Here is an 18,954-nt window from a genome sequence, read left to right as displayed (position 1 = left end):
TCTGGACCTCGTTTTTGGATTCACCAAAATACGTAATTTTCGCGTCTGCCTATCACTTGGATTGGATTGTATTTAAAGTACTTATTGCAATGTAACTAAGTACTACTACTGGATAGGAAACCAACAGTGGTTGATTAGTTTTTTAGCAATTATTACAGCTACGGTCTCCGCGCATTTTAGATAGTTCGGCGCAAATTTTAAGGTTTTCAGTAAATTATTTTTCCCTACGAAATTGTTCTGCTTGCTCCAGTGTATCCGGCAGAGGGTAACCTTTAGTTTCAGGCAACGGTATAATTAGCAGCATCTGGGATAACGACGTTATGGTTAAAACTATTAGAGGTAGGTCTGGTACCAAGACATTTAATCCCACCACTGCCGGTGCTACCATGGCGGCGATTTTGGCAAAGATTGTCACTCCAGCGACACCAGCATTCCGTCCGACTGTCGGGAATAACTCCCCGGAATATAGGTACAGAGCCGGTACGGTCCCCTGGAATAAATATTACACCGTTTGAATATATATTCCTACTCGACAGGAAAGAAAGCATGAACATTGCGTAGTTTGTATAAGTGTTTTTATTTACCGTAATGAAAAATCAGCATGTATGCTGAATCAAAATAAACTGGTCCGCGTTAGTGTTGGACCGCCATAAGATTTTTAGTCAACACAGGTACTTACACCAAGACCCGCAAAGCCGACTCCTGCGAAGAATAGCCTTGGCCAGTCATTAGCAAAATGATATCTTGGCACCATTTTTATGCCAATGAAACAAATAGCAGTTGCCAACTTAAACACCCAAAGGGTTCTTTTTCTTCCATTGTTTGCTATTATACAAACACACAGTAATCCACCCGGTAAAGATATGATGCCGCTTAGCGCAACAGTTAAAAAAATGTTCTCGGCAATCGTACCTAGATACTGTGCAAATGCGAAAAATGCTATTCCAGTAAAAAACCTGAAACGTCGTAAGAAATATTAGAATTATTGGATGGCTAAAAACTTTTATTTTATTATACTTATGAGAATTTAATATCAACATGTTCCGGTATAAATAACGGATTCTAATGATATAAGTTTTTTCTAGAAGTGCCTATTTTATAATTTTCATAACGTAATTTACCAATTTATTGATAGTAATAATGTTTTAGTCCGCATATTCTTAGACTTGAAGAACGCTATAAAACCGCATCCTTTTAGTTTGACAATGTTACATTTAGGCAATAAGTTTTGCATCGCTTGGAAATTTTGCTCAGTCTTGTTCTGCTTGGCGGCAATTCGCAAAACTTCTGTAAAACAAATAGGTATTAAACGTTTTTCAGAGTTATTTTCAGGGAAATTAATATACTACGAAGTGGAGTGATCTTACCTATAGCTTTTTGAGTTTGTCCTGTAGCCAATAGCCATCGAGGTGATTCTGGTATCCAAAACCAGTATAAAAGGAAAAGAGATGAAATTGACGCTAAAGCGAATTCCAGTTTCCGCCAGTCTCGTAGCCAGTAAGCCAGTAAAGCCATCACGGCACTTCCCAATCCGAATGGCAATTGGTATAGTATGGGAATGGTCGTGCGCCATTTTCCACTGACAACCTGAAAATAGTTTACCTATTTAGAAACTGGAGGCCACCCGCAGGTTGGTCAGCGTTTTTTTGCGATGCAAAGTAGCACATAGGTCTAATTTATATGTGTTCCGTGTTTATTCAAGCACAGATCTTAAACTGGCCATATTTAATTTTGGATATATATAGGAACCACGAGAAAATGATAGGCTAAAATAAAAAAGAAAGCTTACCTCGACACAAATAACAAATGATATAATTCCAATACCACCTGAAGCCAACGCCAAGATGAACCGAACTGCCATCCACCACCAAAAATGAGGCATTGCGCTGGCGATAAAACTAGTTATACTTTGGATTGCAATAGCAGCCATTAAAGGTATCCTGCGTCCATATTGATCCGCAATTACGCCAAACATTATACCACCGATAAGCACACCCCACATCAACACGCACTGACTAATCTGGAACCGATGGCATAATATTAATAATGGATTAAATGAAACTGTCGAACTTATATTCCCATGCTATTTCGACTGGTTTAGATGGCGCTTCTTGCAGTTGACCATTGAGATATTATGCCAGCTTCACAATGACACCGAACTCAGACAAATGCCGATGCCGACGCGAGTATCAGTGCTTTTATTTACTGTAAACGAAAAACCAAACCGAGTAACGAATATATACCGAATCCAAACTTTTGCAAACTGTTCGACGACAATGTGGAGCTGGCATTAGATACCTAAAGGATTGTCTGAACTACAATTTTACTTTGAGGGCCCTCAATAAGATGTGAAGAGACCTACATTTTTTTTACTACCAAGCAGGCAAACAGGAATGCGGCTCATCTGATGGTAGGTGGTGACCACAGCCTATCAACACCTGCAACACCGGGTGTTGCCTACTTTGTGACTTAGGATCTTTTACCACAGTACTCTGTAATTACACTGCCTCTCACACCCTTGAAACTGGAACACAACAACGCAAGCACAGCTGTTAAGCAACAGAAATAGATGAGAGTGAGGTACCCGTGCAGACGACCTTTGTACCAAGGTCTACCTTTGGAACTTGTTATTTGGATTGTCTGTGTTTCTCATCTTTGAAAGTCTCAGGCTAACCTCTGTTTTTAGCTTATACAGACTGAATTCAAAGAATCCAAGAATTATTAAAGAAGAAGAATATTTAAAAAAATCTTATTATATATAAAAAAACAGGAACGTACAAAAGGTAACCAGCGTTTGGAGCATACTAAATCCCATTCTGAGGTGATAGTGTGTTTAAAAACAGATGTATCATAAACAAATTTTGTGCAAGGCACCAAAGGCAAGAGGGCTTTATTTATATTGGGATTAAATATCAGCATATCCGGATCAAAAATAAAACACGGCTGCTCCTCTACTAACTGCGAACAAAGATAAATTATTTTTTATTCCTCCATAAAATCAACGTGTAATCATCCCCCCGACCAGAGGGGTGTTATAAATTTACATATGTACCTACCTATATCCATAGATTTAGAAAGGCCCTGCGCGCGGGTCTGACTATATTTTTATTTAGTAAAAACTGTGTTTAAAACTATAATCAAATGTTGAGGAATCTTTTTTCTTGATATAATGAAATGCGAAAAATTCCTTACCGGAACGCTCATTTTTCGCCACTCTTCATCTGAATATTTAGAAAATGATTCCGGTTTAACACACCAAAATTCTTGCGGTGGTGCCATGAATATTATATTGAGTTGATACCATGCTATTGGCAATTTCATTATAGACATGAGAAAGCTGACCTTAAATTGCCATCTTCCAAATTCGCCGATGGCTTTGGTCGTTAGATCGTCTATATCACATTTTGGTATTTTAGGTAATTCCATGTTAATGTTTGTACTAGACGTGACTGAAAATAATTAGGTAAAAATATAAATGTTAACACTCACGGCCCGCACTAAGCACTATAATCTTGTATCACGGATCCGGTGGACACAAACATAGAATCGGGCACAAAACATCCAGAACCGCAGACCAATATTCATGATCATTTACAAATATTTGCCCGCGGTGGGAATCGAATCCAGGACTTCCAGATAGCGGACGGACGTCGTGACCAAGGAGGTCGTCAAATATAAGTATTTTAGACTGAATGTGTATGGTACATGGTAGAGTGTGTATGATACATCATACTAATACCTGAACTCTATAAAAAATAGTTATGTACCTACAACATGAACAGAAGATAATCGACAACATTTTGCAACAGTAACAGATTTTAGCTAGAACCTCGGTTCCGATGTCGTACAAATATTAGGATTAAAATAGGTAGTTAGGTAGGTAAAGTAAATGTTAACCAAATCAAATGTAATATAATTGTATAGATAAATAACTACAGTACCTAATACTGAACTTGAAGATAGATGTACTTACTCGGATTCTTGTTGATAAATGTATAAGAGCAAGTAATGGTTTACCTTGATCAGAGGACTATGGGTATGTTTCTAATCCCTTTGAATTGTCTGGATTAGTTTACATTTTACGAATTGACAACTATATTTCTTCTGACACTTTTCAACTCAGTTCCATCGGCTTTATTATTAGCTTGACCGATTTAAATAAAAGATATTTCCAATTGTTATGTCCGACCATCGATATGTCCAATTGTTACGGTTCTTTCCACAACCATTAGGTATAACATGATTTTTTCAAACAGGTTTACTTACCTCTAGACGTCGGAGATGAAACAGTACCTACTAGTAATTAAGTATAAAAAATAATAAGAACGGTGCGCGGCGCATACAATTAACTACGAGGGGAGGTCAAAAAGTTCGCGGAATAAGGGGGAAGCGGGTTGAAATTAAACACCAAACTATTTTTCCTTTTCAATATATTCTCCCTTAACTCTAATACATTTTTCAGATCTCTCAAATAACTTATTTATACCATCGAAAAAGAATGATTTATTTTTGGTGTCAAAATAGGTCGAAATTGCTGACTTCACTTCTTCATCGTCGCCAAATTTTTTTCCACGCAGCTCTTTTTTCATTTTTGGAAATAGATAATAGTCACTGGGTGACAGATCTGGACTGTAGGGTGGGTGGTTCAATTGTTCGAAGCCGCATAGGTGAATGGCAGCCGTCGCAACATGGCACGTGTGAACGGGTGCGTTGTCGTGCAGAAGGAACACACCTTTTGACAACTTTCCTCTTCTTTTTTCCTTAATAGCTTCTTTTAATATTTCCAGTAAAGAAGCGTAGTACTGTCCCGTTATAGTCACACCACGTTCTTTGTAATCGATCAATAAAATGCCTTCTGTATCCCAAAAGACAGTCGCCATGATCTTGACAGCCGATTGTGTTACTTTGTACTTCTTTGGAGGAGGTGTGCCTTTTTTATGCCACTGCATCGACTCTTGCTTCGACTCAGGTTCATAGTGGTGAACTAAGGTTTCATCACCAGTAACAATCCGGGCCATAATTTCTTCCTTTCGCTCTCCACAGAGCTCCAAAAACTGACGAGAACACTCGTCACGTTCACGTTTTTGAAGTGGCGTGAGCATTCTCGGAACCCATCTTGCACTGACCTTAGTCATGCCAAGATGATCATGTAAAATATTCAAAATACTGGTTTCGGATACTCCAATCATTGCTGCAAGCTGCTTCTTCTTCAACCGGGCATCTTCCAATACAAGTTTTTCTACTTTTTCGACGATTTCCGAAGTGGTGGCCTCAATTGGCCGTCCGGAGCGTGGGTCATCTTCAATGGACTCTCTTCCTTGTTTGAAAAGACCATGCCACTTGTAAACCATGGTTTTTCCAGGGGCAGAGTCCCCGTAAACAGCCAACAGCTCTTGAAAAATAATCTGAGCGGATTTTCCTTGCTTGGTAAGGAACTTTATAACGGCGCAGTGTTCAATTTTCTCCATACTGGCTGATTTCTTCCCGATTCAGTTGTTTACAGGTCGATAACACAAAAGTTAATGACCCGATTACGTTCAAACTTAATATATATACTCTTAATGAGGTGCTCAACTAATAACTACCTGGACGAGTAAACCTACCCCCACCAACCCCTCCATTCCGCGAACTTATTGACCTCCCCTCGTATGTAATTAAATATGGGTTACAGATCGAATAAGAATCCCCTTCTTTTGAAGCCGGTTAAAATTAAAACTCAGCATTGATCACTCTATTTGAAGCACTTAGAAGTTAGATATATTAAAGAGAACCACCACGTGACAACCACCCGTGCAACCAAGCACACACCGATGCAAACTTTATCGCGGACTGTTGACGAAATGATTCCTACCACATAACTGCCTTCTTGGGTAGGTGCTTGCCTAGTTTTCTGAACAGGTCTGTTGGATGCTTCGTAATTTCCTGAACTTTCACTGCACGATTATAGTTGAGGAAAGAGCTTCGGAACGCAAAAGCTATTTTATTCGATTTAATCATCGCTCTTAATTGAAAGCCAGAGGCTATTTTCATTTTATATGATATGATCAATCTAAATACTGACTTATAATATGTAAGAACATTTTAATTTCATCTAATAGGGGAACAAAGAAGGCATTTAAGAAATGGAGATTTGACCATCGAAGAAAATAGTAATTTTAATTTTATATTTCTTTATTTTCTTATTTTAGGTCAAATGCAAAAATTACATTACGTAAAATAGTAAGCAAGTAACAACAAAATACCAATTAGAAATTTTGACATGAAGGTGAAACTAATTTTAAGTTTTAAACAATGAAACCAATTTTTTGCATTTAGATAGAAAAAACAAACACAAGTAATATGTAATTGTTATGTTACAAAAAACCATGCAACCACAAAAGAAACATTTTAAAATCAATAAACGTAGCCACAGTATGCTTATATCTTTGTGAGACGCAGCGAAGTATATTTAAAATTGTTTTGAAATTGCCGCTACGTGCAGCCAAATTGAGTATGGGCAACACTTTGATTAGAGTAGGATTTGACTTTTCTCACTATGGCAACATCATTCAATTATTGTCAAACAGCTGCTTTTTAGTGTACTGGCGTTGCATGGAATTCCTTTACATTCGAGAGAAATGAAGAAATAAGGAAAATTAAAATTAAGTTAACACTAGTTTATTATAATCCATTGAATGTTGATATTTTGAAGTGTATAAAAATGCCTTTGGCTAATTCCTCGGATCCCTGGCGTATGCAGAATGTCGGCGATAACATGGTATATTTGTGAATTTGTTTGCGTAGTAATTAAATAGTATTTTAGTAAAGGTTTTTCCCACTACGATTACTCATTTAACGCTTTAACATTTGCGTAGCCAACAGGTAACATTTGTTGTCATTTTTTTCTTATGCTTTTTTTATAGCTACGCCCACATACAACTTGTTTTATATTCAAACATAAATCTGAGAATATGACTAGCTATAGTAAAAACATTATTGCTCTAATGAACGTAGAATAGTACAGTTATCTTCTTTAACTTTTTTATTTTAAAAGTTTAGTGGCACTGAAGTCGAATGCATTTTTTAAGTACATAGGTATATACACTATCTGGCCTTGTACTTAGTAATTAGCCCCACCTTGAAAAATGCGGCACGTTACTCAGTCCCGCTACTTTTTTCTTATGCTCAATTTTACATTTAATTTAAATATGACTTATACTCATGTGAATCAAAAGCCTGCCCCTATTAAAATGTAATACATAATTTACCCTAACATAGTTTAATTATGATTTTCCATGCTAAAATGTTCCAGTTTTTCCTTAATTAGTCTTGTCCCTGTTCACAGATTTGTTGTACTTGTCCTTAAAAAGATAAAATATTTTTTAGCGTGGTAATTCTGCACAGTCAGCAAACAGTCTTCCAATGGTTGTTGAAAACTCAGCTGAGTCACGGCAGGCTTCCACAACAGAGAGCCATGATATCAATGAGATCAATTATGAGACAGAAGTGGTGCTCCAAGATGTTGTTAAAGAAGGTCATGAAAAAGCAGATCCGTCACAGTTTGAATTGCTCAAAGTACTTGGTGAAGGTTCCTTTGGAAAAGTATTCTTAGTAAGAAAAGTAATGGGTCCTGATGCCGGAACTCTTTATGCTATGAAGGTAGGTAACAACTTTTATTTCTAATGTCAATTCAGTGGGTATTATCAGTATTTAATTTTACCATAATAATGGAATAGGAATAAAATAATTAGTTACTAAGAAGATGTATTTATGTCAAGAAAGCTCTGAATAATTATTTTCTAATTCAAAAAGCTAATGTTAATTTCAGATGATTTTGTGAATTTTTACAATACATTTTTCAGTAAATAACAATGTTTGTAAACTAAAGCTATCTTATTTGCATTTTAGGTACTTAAAAAAGCTACATTAAAAGTTAGAGACAGGGAACGTACAAAAATGGAGAGAAATATATTAGTTGAAATGGGCCATCCATTTATTGTTAAATTACACTATGCATTTCAAACAGCTGGCAAATTGTATTTAATATTAGACTTTTTACGAGGTGGTGACTTATTTTCTCGTCTAAGTAAAGAGGTAAAGTAAAAAATTTGAGTATGAATTGTTTTTATTTCCTTGAGTTTAAAAATATCTATTATACAATATTCTGTAATGCACTTAATTTTTTTTATTGTATAGTTTCTGCTTTAATTTGGTGTTACCTTACCAATGTGAAGTTTTTCTGTAAATGTATTTGTTTTTAGGTAATGTTTACAGAGGAAGATGTCAAATTCTATTTAGCTGAATTAGCACTAGCATTAGAACATGTACACAAGTTGGGCATAATATACAGGGATCTCAAACCAGAGAATATATTATTAGATGCCGATGGTCATATTGCTCTCACAGACTTTGGTTTGTCCAAACTGCCTCCAAGCAGTGACAAAGCGTACAGCTTTTGCGGGACTGTAGAATACATGGCCCCTGAAGTTGTGAATAGAAGAGGACACACATTTGCTGCTGATTGGTGGTCCTTTGGGGTTTTAATGGTAAGTTTTAATCATATTTCCATAACTTTGCAAACAGCTCTTGGTTTAATAGTGTAGTAAATAATATATATCATTTGTTTGATATCATTGTAATTGTATATGGGCAATGGTTAGTAAGGGTGCTTCAGAGAGGTTTGATAACCTTTTTTTCGCAGTTTGAAATGCTGACCGGTAACCTCCCCTTCCACGGATCTACAAGACACGAAACAATGACTCAGATATTGAAGGCTAAACTTGGCATGCCTGCAAATCTCAGCGAAGAAGCACAGTCGTTACTCCGAGCATTGTTTAAACGAAATCCACAAAACAGGTTAGATTTAACTCACTACAAACCAAGTGGAACATCTGTTTGTGATAATTTATTCATTTTATTTATGTTCTATTCTAAGAAAATGTAAAGACAGATATTGCTATTTAAAAAATGTATAAAAATGGCGCATAAATCGTAAAGTTCGCGCTAAATTAATAAGGCCTTGATATTTACTGTGGACTAGCTAGATGGAAAGTTGTGAGATTGCTTTTGATTTACGACAATTAATTGTAATTGCAAGATGATATGGACCAATAACTATGACAGATTGATGGACGTAATCGCATTACATTTATCGCGTATTTATAGAAACAATATTCCAAACGGCTTTTGCAATATATCTAAATGCAATCATATATTTTAAAACAAATGTGGTAGGTCTAATCTAATTATGCTATGATATGGATAGATACAATGCATACACGGAAATAGCTGTGAGCAGCTTTTCTCTGATAATATGACTACTACTATACTAACTTACTAGTCTAATTAAAATTCTAACTAAGAATATGAAAGTAACATTCTTGGAGCTTCCTCCTTATGGCCATAGAATGCTGATTATTTTCGTTGACTATTTTCGTCTATAAAGTTGATTTTTACAACAGCTAGTTATGAATAAAAAGCAACATACATTCATTTTATTCATAAAGTATACAAAATGTATAAGTACTAATTTATTATCACAGGTTAGGAGCTGGCCCAGATGGCATTGAAGACATAAAAAAGCACGAATTTTTTGCAAATATAGATTGGGATGCACTTTTACGAAAAGAGGTATGTTATATTATTTTTATTCAACGACGTGTAATTGATATTATAAGCCGCGCCAATAAAGAATCAAATCGAAAATGGCGACTAATTATAATGGTAGGGTTAGCAATACTGATGAAAAAAATTCTAATTTTTTTCTATTTTTGTGGAATTTTTTTCGGAAACTTCGATATTTTTCCATTTTATGAAAAATATATTTTTTAAGCAAAATTAATATTCTAGCATGGAAAACCTATTAGTTTCAAGTTTGTTAAGAGATACATAAGTGTGTAGAATAGGTACATAGGTGTAAAAAGAAAACAATTCTTTGAGCGATACATTATTATTTATCAAAATAGTACAATTAGTTTTGAGACGTTGATGGCCCTTCACCTGGGTCATCGTAGTCAATCTCTTCGATCCCAGACATATCACTGTCCCTTTTTTCAGCCGAAGTATCAAAAAAGGTAGATATCGCTCCAAATTTTTTTCTTGGAAGTATTTGTTGACGTTATAAACAATTTCACGTGCATCGCTTCGAAGAACCTTGCCTCGTTTTCGAGAAGTCATTATAATAACCACGTATCAACACGGCCGGCACTTAAAAGTTGGGTTAGGAATTTGGAAACAAACAGAGCACGTCGTAGCAGCGTAAGAGCAAAACCAGACTGATTATTTTTTTTGTATACGGTACGCCCGTGTGTGAGTAAAGACAGCAATAGCGTGCGAGTGAGAGAGAATGATGAGCGACGCCATTTGATTCGTTTCTTTATTGACGCGGCTAATAGCTTGTGTGATATTCAAACCCTAATCCTTACTAATATTATAAATGCGAAAGTATGTTAGTTTGTTACCTTTTCACGCTCTATCAACTCAACCCATCATCTTGAAATTTTGTATACATGTAAATTGAAGTATGGAGAAGGAAAGATTTTCTTCCCGGAAAATAACAGTTCCCGTGGAAAATTAACGCGGGCGAAGCCGCGGGCAACATCTAGTACTATATATGTACTAATTTTTATAAGTCAATACAATAATTATTACTAAGAATAGATATGTTTTACAGTGGATTGTCAATGTTATTTTAGAGTATATATGTCAGTTACATGACTTGTATTAGGAGGTATTATCTTCAAAAAAATTTTTTAAAAGACAAACATAGCTAATGTTCACGTTGTGTAATTAAAACGCGTAGATAACACAGAAAAAAGTCTTGTATTTAGATGTAAAACCATTAGGTTTCCTTTGTATTTCGGGAATGTATGCGTGGCGTGTGTAACAGAAGGTCTATGAAGGAAAATGACTGTTGCAAAGCACCAACATGTTGATCCAAGTGGACGTACCAATTTACAATTAGGTACATTGTCTTTATTACAATTATTTTTATTGTGTACAATGTTGTTAAATCAATAGTGCATACGAACATACGATTGCAGATTCTACTTATGCTCAGCAGTGAGTTGAAGGAAGCTGAAATGTTGATAATAATGAATAAATGTGCTAAAGTCTTAATGTGTTATAAGAAAATAACTTAAAACATTATATTTCGTAACAGGTGATCCCGCCGTTCCGTCCCGCGGTGTCTCGCGCAGACGACGCGTTTTATTTCGATTCTGAGTTCACGTGCCGCACCCCCCGCGACTCACCCGGCGTGCCCGCTTCCGCGAACGCACATGAGTTATTCAGGTAATTAATCATTTATAATGGAATATTATTCTATTATTATTATTATATTTTTCTTTCTTATTGAGTGTGTTGATGTTAACTTTGGTGTCAGATTTTATTCAAGTCGTATAAGATATCTGACATGACTCGGTTGGTGACGAACGTGAAAACGTTGAACTATTATTAATACATGAGTCAGATTGTTATATAAAATCATGTAGATCGAGTAGGATCCGAACCCGCGACCATTCGGTTCACATGCGGGCGTCTTAACCGACCGCTGGTCTAGACTATCATCGCTTTGCATTATTTTCATCGACCACCGTTTAAACCATCTACAGACAAAGCGCCTACTCCTGCGAGGTACAGAGACGAGTACCACCAGTAGTGGTAGTAGTTTTTTATTATAGTGCAGATGGTCGATGGGCATAATTTCTATTTGGGCCCTGGGTGTATCTATTATTATCTTTTTAGTTCTTAAAAGAACAAAAATGACAAGTTTATATCTTCATATAGATGGGTTTTGGTTATCTAAAAATTTATATTAGTCATTCTTGCAAATTACTTTCTTCCTGTACCGTTATGTAAGCATAATGTATCGTAATTAGATAACTAAGACTATCTATATACAGATTTGATAAGATAGTATGCTAGATAAGCTGGTATTTAACGTTTAATTAACCTTTGCAAAATTACGTACTTTAAAATATTTTACGAGTTAATATCCATTCAAACAAAGGAAATTGTTTTCGTTTTATAACACCACTTTAATAACACTTCAACGCACTTTCTAAGTCAACAAATAACATACTCACACTGTCTTATTAACTATAAATTCTGTGATGTTAAGCTACATGTAACGATAAAGAGTTAAATAGTTATAATTCACAAGCACGATAATTGCAAGGTTGTGATTTACGAATTTGTACCTACTAAATGCTTATTATGTATCAAAGTATAAACAGATTGTGGTAAATCTTCAATTGAACTGGAGAAAAAAAAATCTTTTATAAATACAAGTATTTTGTCACGTGTTTTCCTTAATGCACGTGTGTCTATAAATAAATAAACATTATAATTTTAGAGGCTTCAGCTTCGTGGCGCCATGTTTATTGGACGACGAGACCAAAACAGAAACTAACAATCAGAATCAAAACCATGTGTCACAAAACAATGTTAAGTCATCGTCGGAAGAATTTTGGGCTGGCTTCGTCAACAAGAACAATTTCTTTGATGAGTATAGGTACAATCCTGATCCATATTATAAAAGCATATCCCTCTATCGCGTCTATATATCTGTCTGTATGAACGTGATAAACTCAAAATTACCGGGCGGAGTTTTTGTACGGTTTTCACCAATGAATAGTGTGATTCCTGAGGAAGGATTAGGTGAGCAATTTATTATGTTTTTACACGTGTGAAGAAGGAACGGAAGACAAAGAAAATATATAAAATATTTATTTTTAATAACAAGGTCTAAGTATTAATTCAGAAATTAAAACTTTAGGGGCATTTTTCACTTCAAATTCAAATAAAAATTAAAGTGTTTCTCAAAGCTTCAAACTACTAGCATTTTGAAGTAACGACTGCTAAGAGGAAATGCCGAAAGAAATTCATTTAACAGTTTATGTTCCCATCTTGCCATTATAATATTACATAATATGATGTGTTGAAATCCTCATATACATAAAATATGTTGACAAAAGACTACAAATTGTTGTTGAACTTACAAATGAATATAATAGTAACAAAAAAGAAAATATTTCTTTAGTCAACATTTTTATACACGAAATGATTTGTTTTACGTTTTCCTTGTGTTTCTATTTCTATTTCTTAGTTTTAAATATGCAAAATAGATACTTTAATATATCCATACTAATATTTTATTATTAATGTCCATACTAATATTTTAAAGAGCAAAGATTTGTTTTTGTTTGTAACAAATGATCTTACTACTAGTACTATTCAAGTTTTCACTTTTGCTGCACTCCTGGAATGCAACCAGTATTTTTAGCATGTAATTTTGTATTTTTTAGGTTAATGGGAGAATTGGGCACAGGATCATTCTCTGTCGTCAGACTATGTGAACATAAGACGTCGAAAGTGCAGTACGCTGTTAAAATTATGGAGAAAATTCAGTATGACCCACGGGAAGAGATCGAAATTTTGTTAAGGTATTGTCTTGAATAACAACAAGCTGTCCCTATGTATGCTTAGATCTTTAAAATTACTGAACAAATTTTGATGCGGGTTTTCTTTTTAATAGATAATGTGGTTCTGAGCTTTCTCAGATACAACACTATCTATTTAAAAAACCCCTTGTACGTTCGTAGTGTGTGTGTGTTTCACAATAAAGACTTGTATTCTATTATTGTATCAACATTTTATCTTTATTATATGTATTAATTTATCTTCCAGATACAGCCAGCACCCGCACATAATAACCCTCCGTGGAGTTTACGAGGAAGGCGGCCGTATACTCGCCGTCACAGAGCTTTGCCGCGGCGGAGAACTGTTAGAATACATTACACAGCGGCGATACTTGCCTGAACACGAGGCCGTGCCCATACTGAGGAATGTCGTTCAGGCCGTACATTACCTTCATAGACACACTGTTGTTCATAGGTATCTAATCTGCAATCTAATCTAGAAAGTCAAATTTCTGCTTAGTTAAATGCTTATCCTACATAGTTGAAATTTTGTATGCCACTTCAATTCCTTTACAATAAATAATTATGGCACAGAATTAAAGCTCGGGTGATAAAATAATAAAATGGTCCATTTTGTAAGCGATGGATGTTATGTAATATGAATTCATATTTTAAGACAAGTATTTTAGGACTATTTTCTTGAAGAATTGTTTACAGTCTCACGCAAGGTTTCAAATTACGTAATAGATTGCGATACATATGTAGTTTACGCGTTATTTATTATATTGTTATTTATTATAACACGTAAAAATAAATAAATTTATTATATCATAATATAATATGTAAATGTACTACACCATATATAACTACAAAAAACGATTATACTATATTATTTATGGCTATAGGCCAGCGACCAGGGCGACTGCAACGTTACACGAAACAGCGTTGCAACAAAACTGTAAAAAGATTCCTGTCCCGATATTTAGTTACGTGTAAGGCTTCTCTCATGTAGTGAAAGTTGGGTGTGGCAGAAACATAGAGTGAATGCATTTGAAATGAGATCGAACGTTCATATTAGAGAAATGTGTGGAGTGAAAGAAGAATAGGAAAAGAAAATAGTAGATAAATAAAAAAAGGAATGTTGGGATTGTTTAGACATTTGAGATAATGGAGGGAAGGAGACTGAGAGAGATATTACGAGCATAACCGAAGAGCATACATGAGGAGTGATGATGAGTCTCGAGGAAGCGTGTGAGATTTGTCAAGATCATGGACAGTGGAAATCCTTAATCTGCCTACCTCCATGAGAAACAGGCGTTATAATATGTATATATGTTTGTATAAAGCTTTCTTTTTTATTATAGGGACATAAAGCCCTCGAACATATTATTCGCGACCTCAGAACGAAGGCCCGAAGACGTTCGCTTGGTGGACTTCGGGCTGGCGAAACAGTTGCGTGCGGAGAATGGGCTGCTCATGACGCCGTGTTACACCGCCAACTTCGTCGCGCCCGAGGTGCTGAAGAGGGCTGGCTACGATGCCGCTTGCGATATCTGGAGCTTGGGTAATACCATAGTTTATTGTTTAAACAAAGACAAATATTATGTATTTGCTAAAACAGTCACATAGACCATTTATTTTTAATAAGAGAAAAGAAATAAGTTCAAAGTGTCATGACGCTTTGCAAAAGTAATGTTTTGAACTCTAAAAAGATGTGTTTTGACATAAGATATTTATGATTTTAAGGATGAATTCTTTTATTTGTTTAGATTTGAATAAAGTTCTGATATTTTGTTCATCTAATTGTTTAAATTTTGTTTTAAAACACAAAAATGAGTACTGATATCATTCTAGCATAAGGGCCTGTTTCACCACTTTCTGATAACATATTATATTGTAAACTGACAGATAAAAATCTAAATGTTAGATAAATCTGCTTGATGTGATTGGCCAGTTAGGCCTATCCAACACTTATTGAAATACAATTTTTAACGCTATTTTACATATAGGCTATCAGATACTGCAGCTAGCAGTAAAACACCCACTAAATATGAAAAAAATATGATTTCAGGTGTATTGGCTTACATAATGTTGTCAGGCAGGACGCCGTTCGCGTCCACTGGTGACGACACGCCGGAAGCCATATTGGCGAGGATCGAATCCGGAAAGGTGAATCATTCAATATATTATCATTTCGTTATGAGTCATTAATACGACGACCTTATAATAAACCTGTATAGCTTATGAGTATCAGTTAAAAAATATATACGTAATTAAAAGTCAACAATACCCGTGGAACATCACTTACTACGATGTTATAAAGTTTTAATAAATAAATATTTCGTAACAACCCTGATTGCATTATAGCAATATTCTGTCCGTTTAGTTCTATAAGATCATTGAACAATTGAATGTATATCATTAAACTATACTAACATGTTATGCCGGCACACACTATTGCCGACCGCAGACAGACGCTGACGCGAATGAATGAGCATGCCTAGTATGTATGAGACTTTTATTTAGTTTTATTATCTTCGGAAGGCCAATATATGTTATAGACTAATAAATGCGAAAGTTTGTGAGGATGTGTGTGTTAATCTTTCACGCAAATTCTATTGGATAGATTGTTTGTAATTTGGTACACGAGCAACCGTGTAATATAACCTGAAATAACACATATGGTACTTTCATCTCGAAATTCCCACGGGAGTGAAGCCCCGAGGCGCAGCTAGTACTTTATAGATACAATCCGCAAATACCGTAATGTATACCGATACATTGCCGGTTTTTAATTGTAGTATTTGCGTTTAGTATCAATAACGTACTAGATCTTCGGGAATCCGAAAAAACTAACGACGTATTAAAGCTACACATACACTAGGGAACATTTGACGTGCAACAAATAGTTCTTCTCTTTTTATTACAATTTGCATGAGTGAGATCGACTACGTGCTATTTTACTCGAGTCAGTGGTGATGCGTGAGATGGAGTGATATGTTGCGTGTCAAATGTTGCCTAGTGCATTCGTAGCGTAAAGGGGTAGTACGCAGAGCGTTTCGGTCGCTGCGGCTGCGCGGTCATTACAATCCGTCAATTTTCTTGAGGAAGGAATCATTTCCAAAATCGATCATTCATAAAATTGACATGACTACAGTACAGAGTAATTGAGGTAACATCATATAGTAAAACTCATTATCGTCATTGTTAAAAAATTAAAAAAATGTAACGAACGCAACGGTCGAATCTTTCTGCGAACCGTCCAAAGCTAACATGTAATAATGTCGACGTAAAGGTGGAGGTGTCGCACGGCGTGTGGCGCGCAGTGTCGAGCGAAGGCCGCGGCTGGGTGCGGCGCCTGCTGCAGCTGGAGCCGGCGCGACGGCCGGGCGCGGACGAGCTGCTGCGCGCGGGCTGGCTCTGCCGCGACAGCGCGCGCCCCGCGCCGCTCGCCGACCACGACGACACGCCCTCCGCCGCCGCGCTCCGCCGCGCGCTCGACCTCACCTACCAGGTCGCTCTTTCTTATGTTTATTATCTATTACATATAAAACTCTTGCGTTACTGATTGACAGACAACGTACAGTCACATCAAGTTACCCTGCATGACGACAACCTCGGTGGCGTAGTGGTAAAGTTCTTGCCACTGATTGGCCTAGGTCTTGGATGTATATCTATATATGTATTTGTTATAAAATATATTATCGTTGAGTTAGTATCTCATAACACAAATCTTGAACTTACTTTGGGACTAGCTCAATCTGTGTGGTTTGTATATATATATTTATTACCTAATATATTTATTTATGGCGCGGTAATAGCGGAGAGTTTGCAATGAATTTGGGTAGGTTGATTTGCCGTTGACTGTACAGCCGAATCTACTAAGAGAAGGAAGCTGAAATTTGGCATGAAGGTTCCCATGGGAAGTGTAGATGAACACTAAGAGAGGATTTTTGGAAATTCCACCCCAAAGGGGTTGAAAGATATGGAAAACTTTTATATGAAAATTCTATACTGTTGTAGTTAGTGACCTGAAAATTTTGATTTTAGTTCTTTACAACAAATTAAAGAACACGTTTTTCAAGTTTCTCTGAAAATTAACCCTCATCACCCCCTTTTGAAGGGGAAAAGGGGGTGAAAAATTATATCGGACTTAATACAATTTTCAACATAAGAAGCTGAAAATTGGTAAACATACTATACATCGTTTTTCTTAAGGAATGAGCTTTTACTATGAAATTCAAAAGGCCGCGGGAAAAAGCTACTAGACTGTATCAGACTGTTGCAGAACCATTTTCAGCGGTAGTCTTACCGTACCGCTAGTACAATTTGTTTGTTTGTATATTACACACAATAAAACTTAGAGTAATAATAAGAAAATTTGTACAAAATGTTTGAGAATGAAATATGACTTTTCAGGCAATGTCGTCGTCGCCGCTGACACCGCAGACGCTGGGCCCTGTGTCGCAGTCGACGTTGGCCCAGCGCCGCTCCAAACCGCAGCGCCGCTTCCCGCCCACTCAGCTTTAGGCCGCGCCACATTTATACGATTACACCTTCTCACCTTTGTATAAGATGTTCGAGAATTGACTCAATGGAAATCCGCATGGAGATGACAAATGTGAGTTTAAAAATTTCAAATATCGAAGGCGAAGTGTCGATGCCGATTGCCGTTCGAAATTTAATTTTCAACGTATACTTAGTACTAATGATGACCCTGGGTTTCAACACAACCTGGGACAACGCTCAATTGAGAGAGCAAGAGAGAGAATATGTACAATTAATTATGCGAGAGAGCGACTTGCATTGGCATTATAAAGTGCTACAATTTAGTTGTATTATATAATCCAGATGCTTGTTGCTTCTTATTACAATTTTTCAATACATACTCTTGTTTTTCAATACATTCTCTAAGATTACCTAAAACATGTTTTCACTATTTTTTCTCATTTCATTTTAAATGCAATATCGGTAAATATCGGGTATTGGGACTTCACGCTCGACATGGGTCTTGACCACTCTATTTATATTACATCATAAAATGTTGGGTCAAGTACCACTACAAGCGGTTTTTTGTGGGATTGTAAAACACGCATTTACGCAGTCAGACAATGGCTGCCCTCACTAGCCCCCATTTCATTAAAAAAACGCGCAGGCATTTTGCAGTTGCTGTGCATTAAAGAATTGAAAAATTAATTGACTTGAAGACAAATCGTTCCACATTCTAGATTGTCGCCATATTCAGTCACAATTATTAGGTATTTATGTTCTAATTGAAGGATTAAAATGGAGAATTTCAAAATTATAACAGTAAGCATTAAACATAGACCTATACCAAGCCGAACAAAATTGCATAAAACTTGTAGATCTAAGTAACGCGTGGCGTCTATATAAAAATGGTTAGCGTATTAATCATAGATGGGTGTAAATCATGTTCAGCAGGCCTACCATTACTTTTACAGAACGATTCCAAAGCAACTCAGTTCAATTTAAGCACCTAAAATGAATCGCATTCATACTAAAAATTAAGTCGATCGTACGAATTTGCTTTACG

At 36.1% G+C, this 18,954-nt stretch overlaps 2 protein-coding genes across 11 annotated transcripts; one reads left to right on the top strand and one right to left on the bottom strand.

Annotated features, from left to right (window-relative positions):
• Positions 1–123: 123 nt before the first annotated feature.
• Positions 124–5,842, bottom strand: LOC128671643 (organic cation transporter protein-like). 10 transcript variants are annotated; one of them, XM_053748306.1, is made up of 9 exons: positions 5,775–5,842; positions 4,267–4,296; positions 3,193–3,449; positions 2,779–2,958; positions 1,790–2,020; positions 1,368–1,587; positions 1,122–1,287; positions 680–956; positions 124–490 (listed from the first exon to the last, which is right to left on the bottom strand). In XM_053748306.1, the coding sequence occupies exons 3-9, from the start codon at positions 3,424–3,426 to the stop codon at positions 215–217; spliced, it is 1,584 nt and encodes a 527-aa protein (XP_053604281.1). In that variant the 5' UTR covers positions 3,427–3,449; positions 4,267–4,296; positions 5,775–5,842; the 3' UTR covers positions 124–214. The 10 variants fall into 10 exon arrangements, with proteins under 10 accessions (XP_053604281.1, XP_053604282.1, XP_053604283.1 ...); XM_053748307.1 differs by having other exon boundaries at positions 4,267–4,293; positions 5,775–5,841; XM_053748308.1 differs by having other exon boundaries at positions 5,778–5,793.
• A 699-nt stretch (positions 5,843–6,541) lies between these two features.
• S6kII (Ribosomal protein S6 kinase II) lies at positions 6,542–18,833 on the top strand. Its single transcript, XM_053748303.2, has 14 exons — positions 6,542–6,757; positions 7,366–7,638; positions 7,888–8,073; positions 8,241–8,525; positions 8,681–8,835; positions 9,522–9,609; positions 11,141–11,271; positions 12,335–12,493; positions 13,287–13,424; positions 13,669–13,875; positions 14,765–14,964; positions 15,472–15,569; positions 16,696–16,914; positions 17,820–18,833. The coding sequence occupies exons 1-14, from the start codon at positions 6,701–6,703 to the stop codon at positions 17,928–17,930; spliced, it is 2,307 nt and encodes a 768-aa protein (XP_053604278.1). The 5' UTR covers positions 6,542–6,700; the 3' UTR covers positions 17,931–18,833.
• The last annotated feature ends 121 nt before the right edge of the window (positions 18,834–18,954 follow it).

Source organism: Plodia interpunctella, chromosome 8, assembly GCF_027563975.2.
Source record: "Plodia interpunctella isolate USDA-ARS_2022_Savannah chromosome 8, ilPloInte3.2, whole genome shotgun sequence".
Classification (NCBI taxonomy): domain Eukaryota; kingdom Metazoa; phylum Arthropoda; class Insecta; order Lepidoptera; family Pyralidae; genus Plodia; species Plodia interpunctella.
The sequence above is the reverse complement of the archived record's forward strand: the minus strand, read 5'-3'. Positions and strand labels throughout refer to the sequence as shown.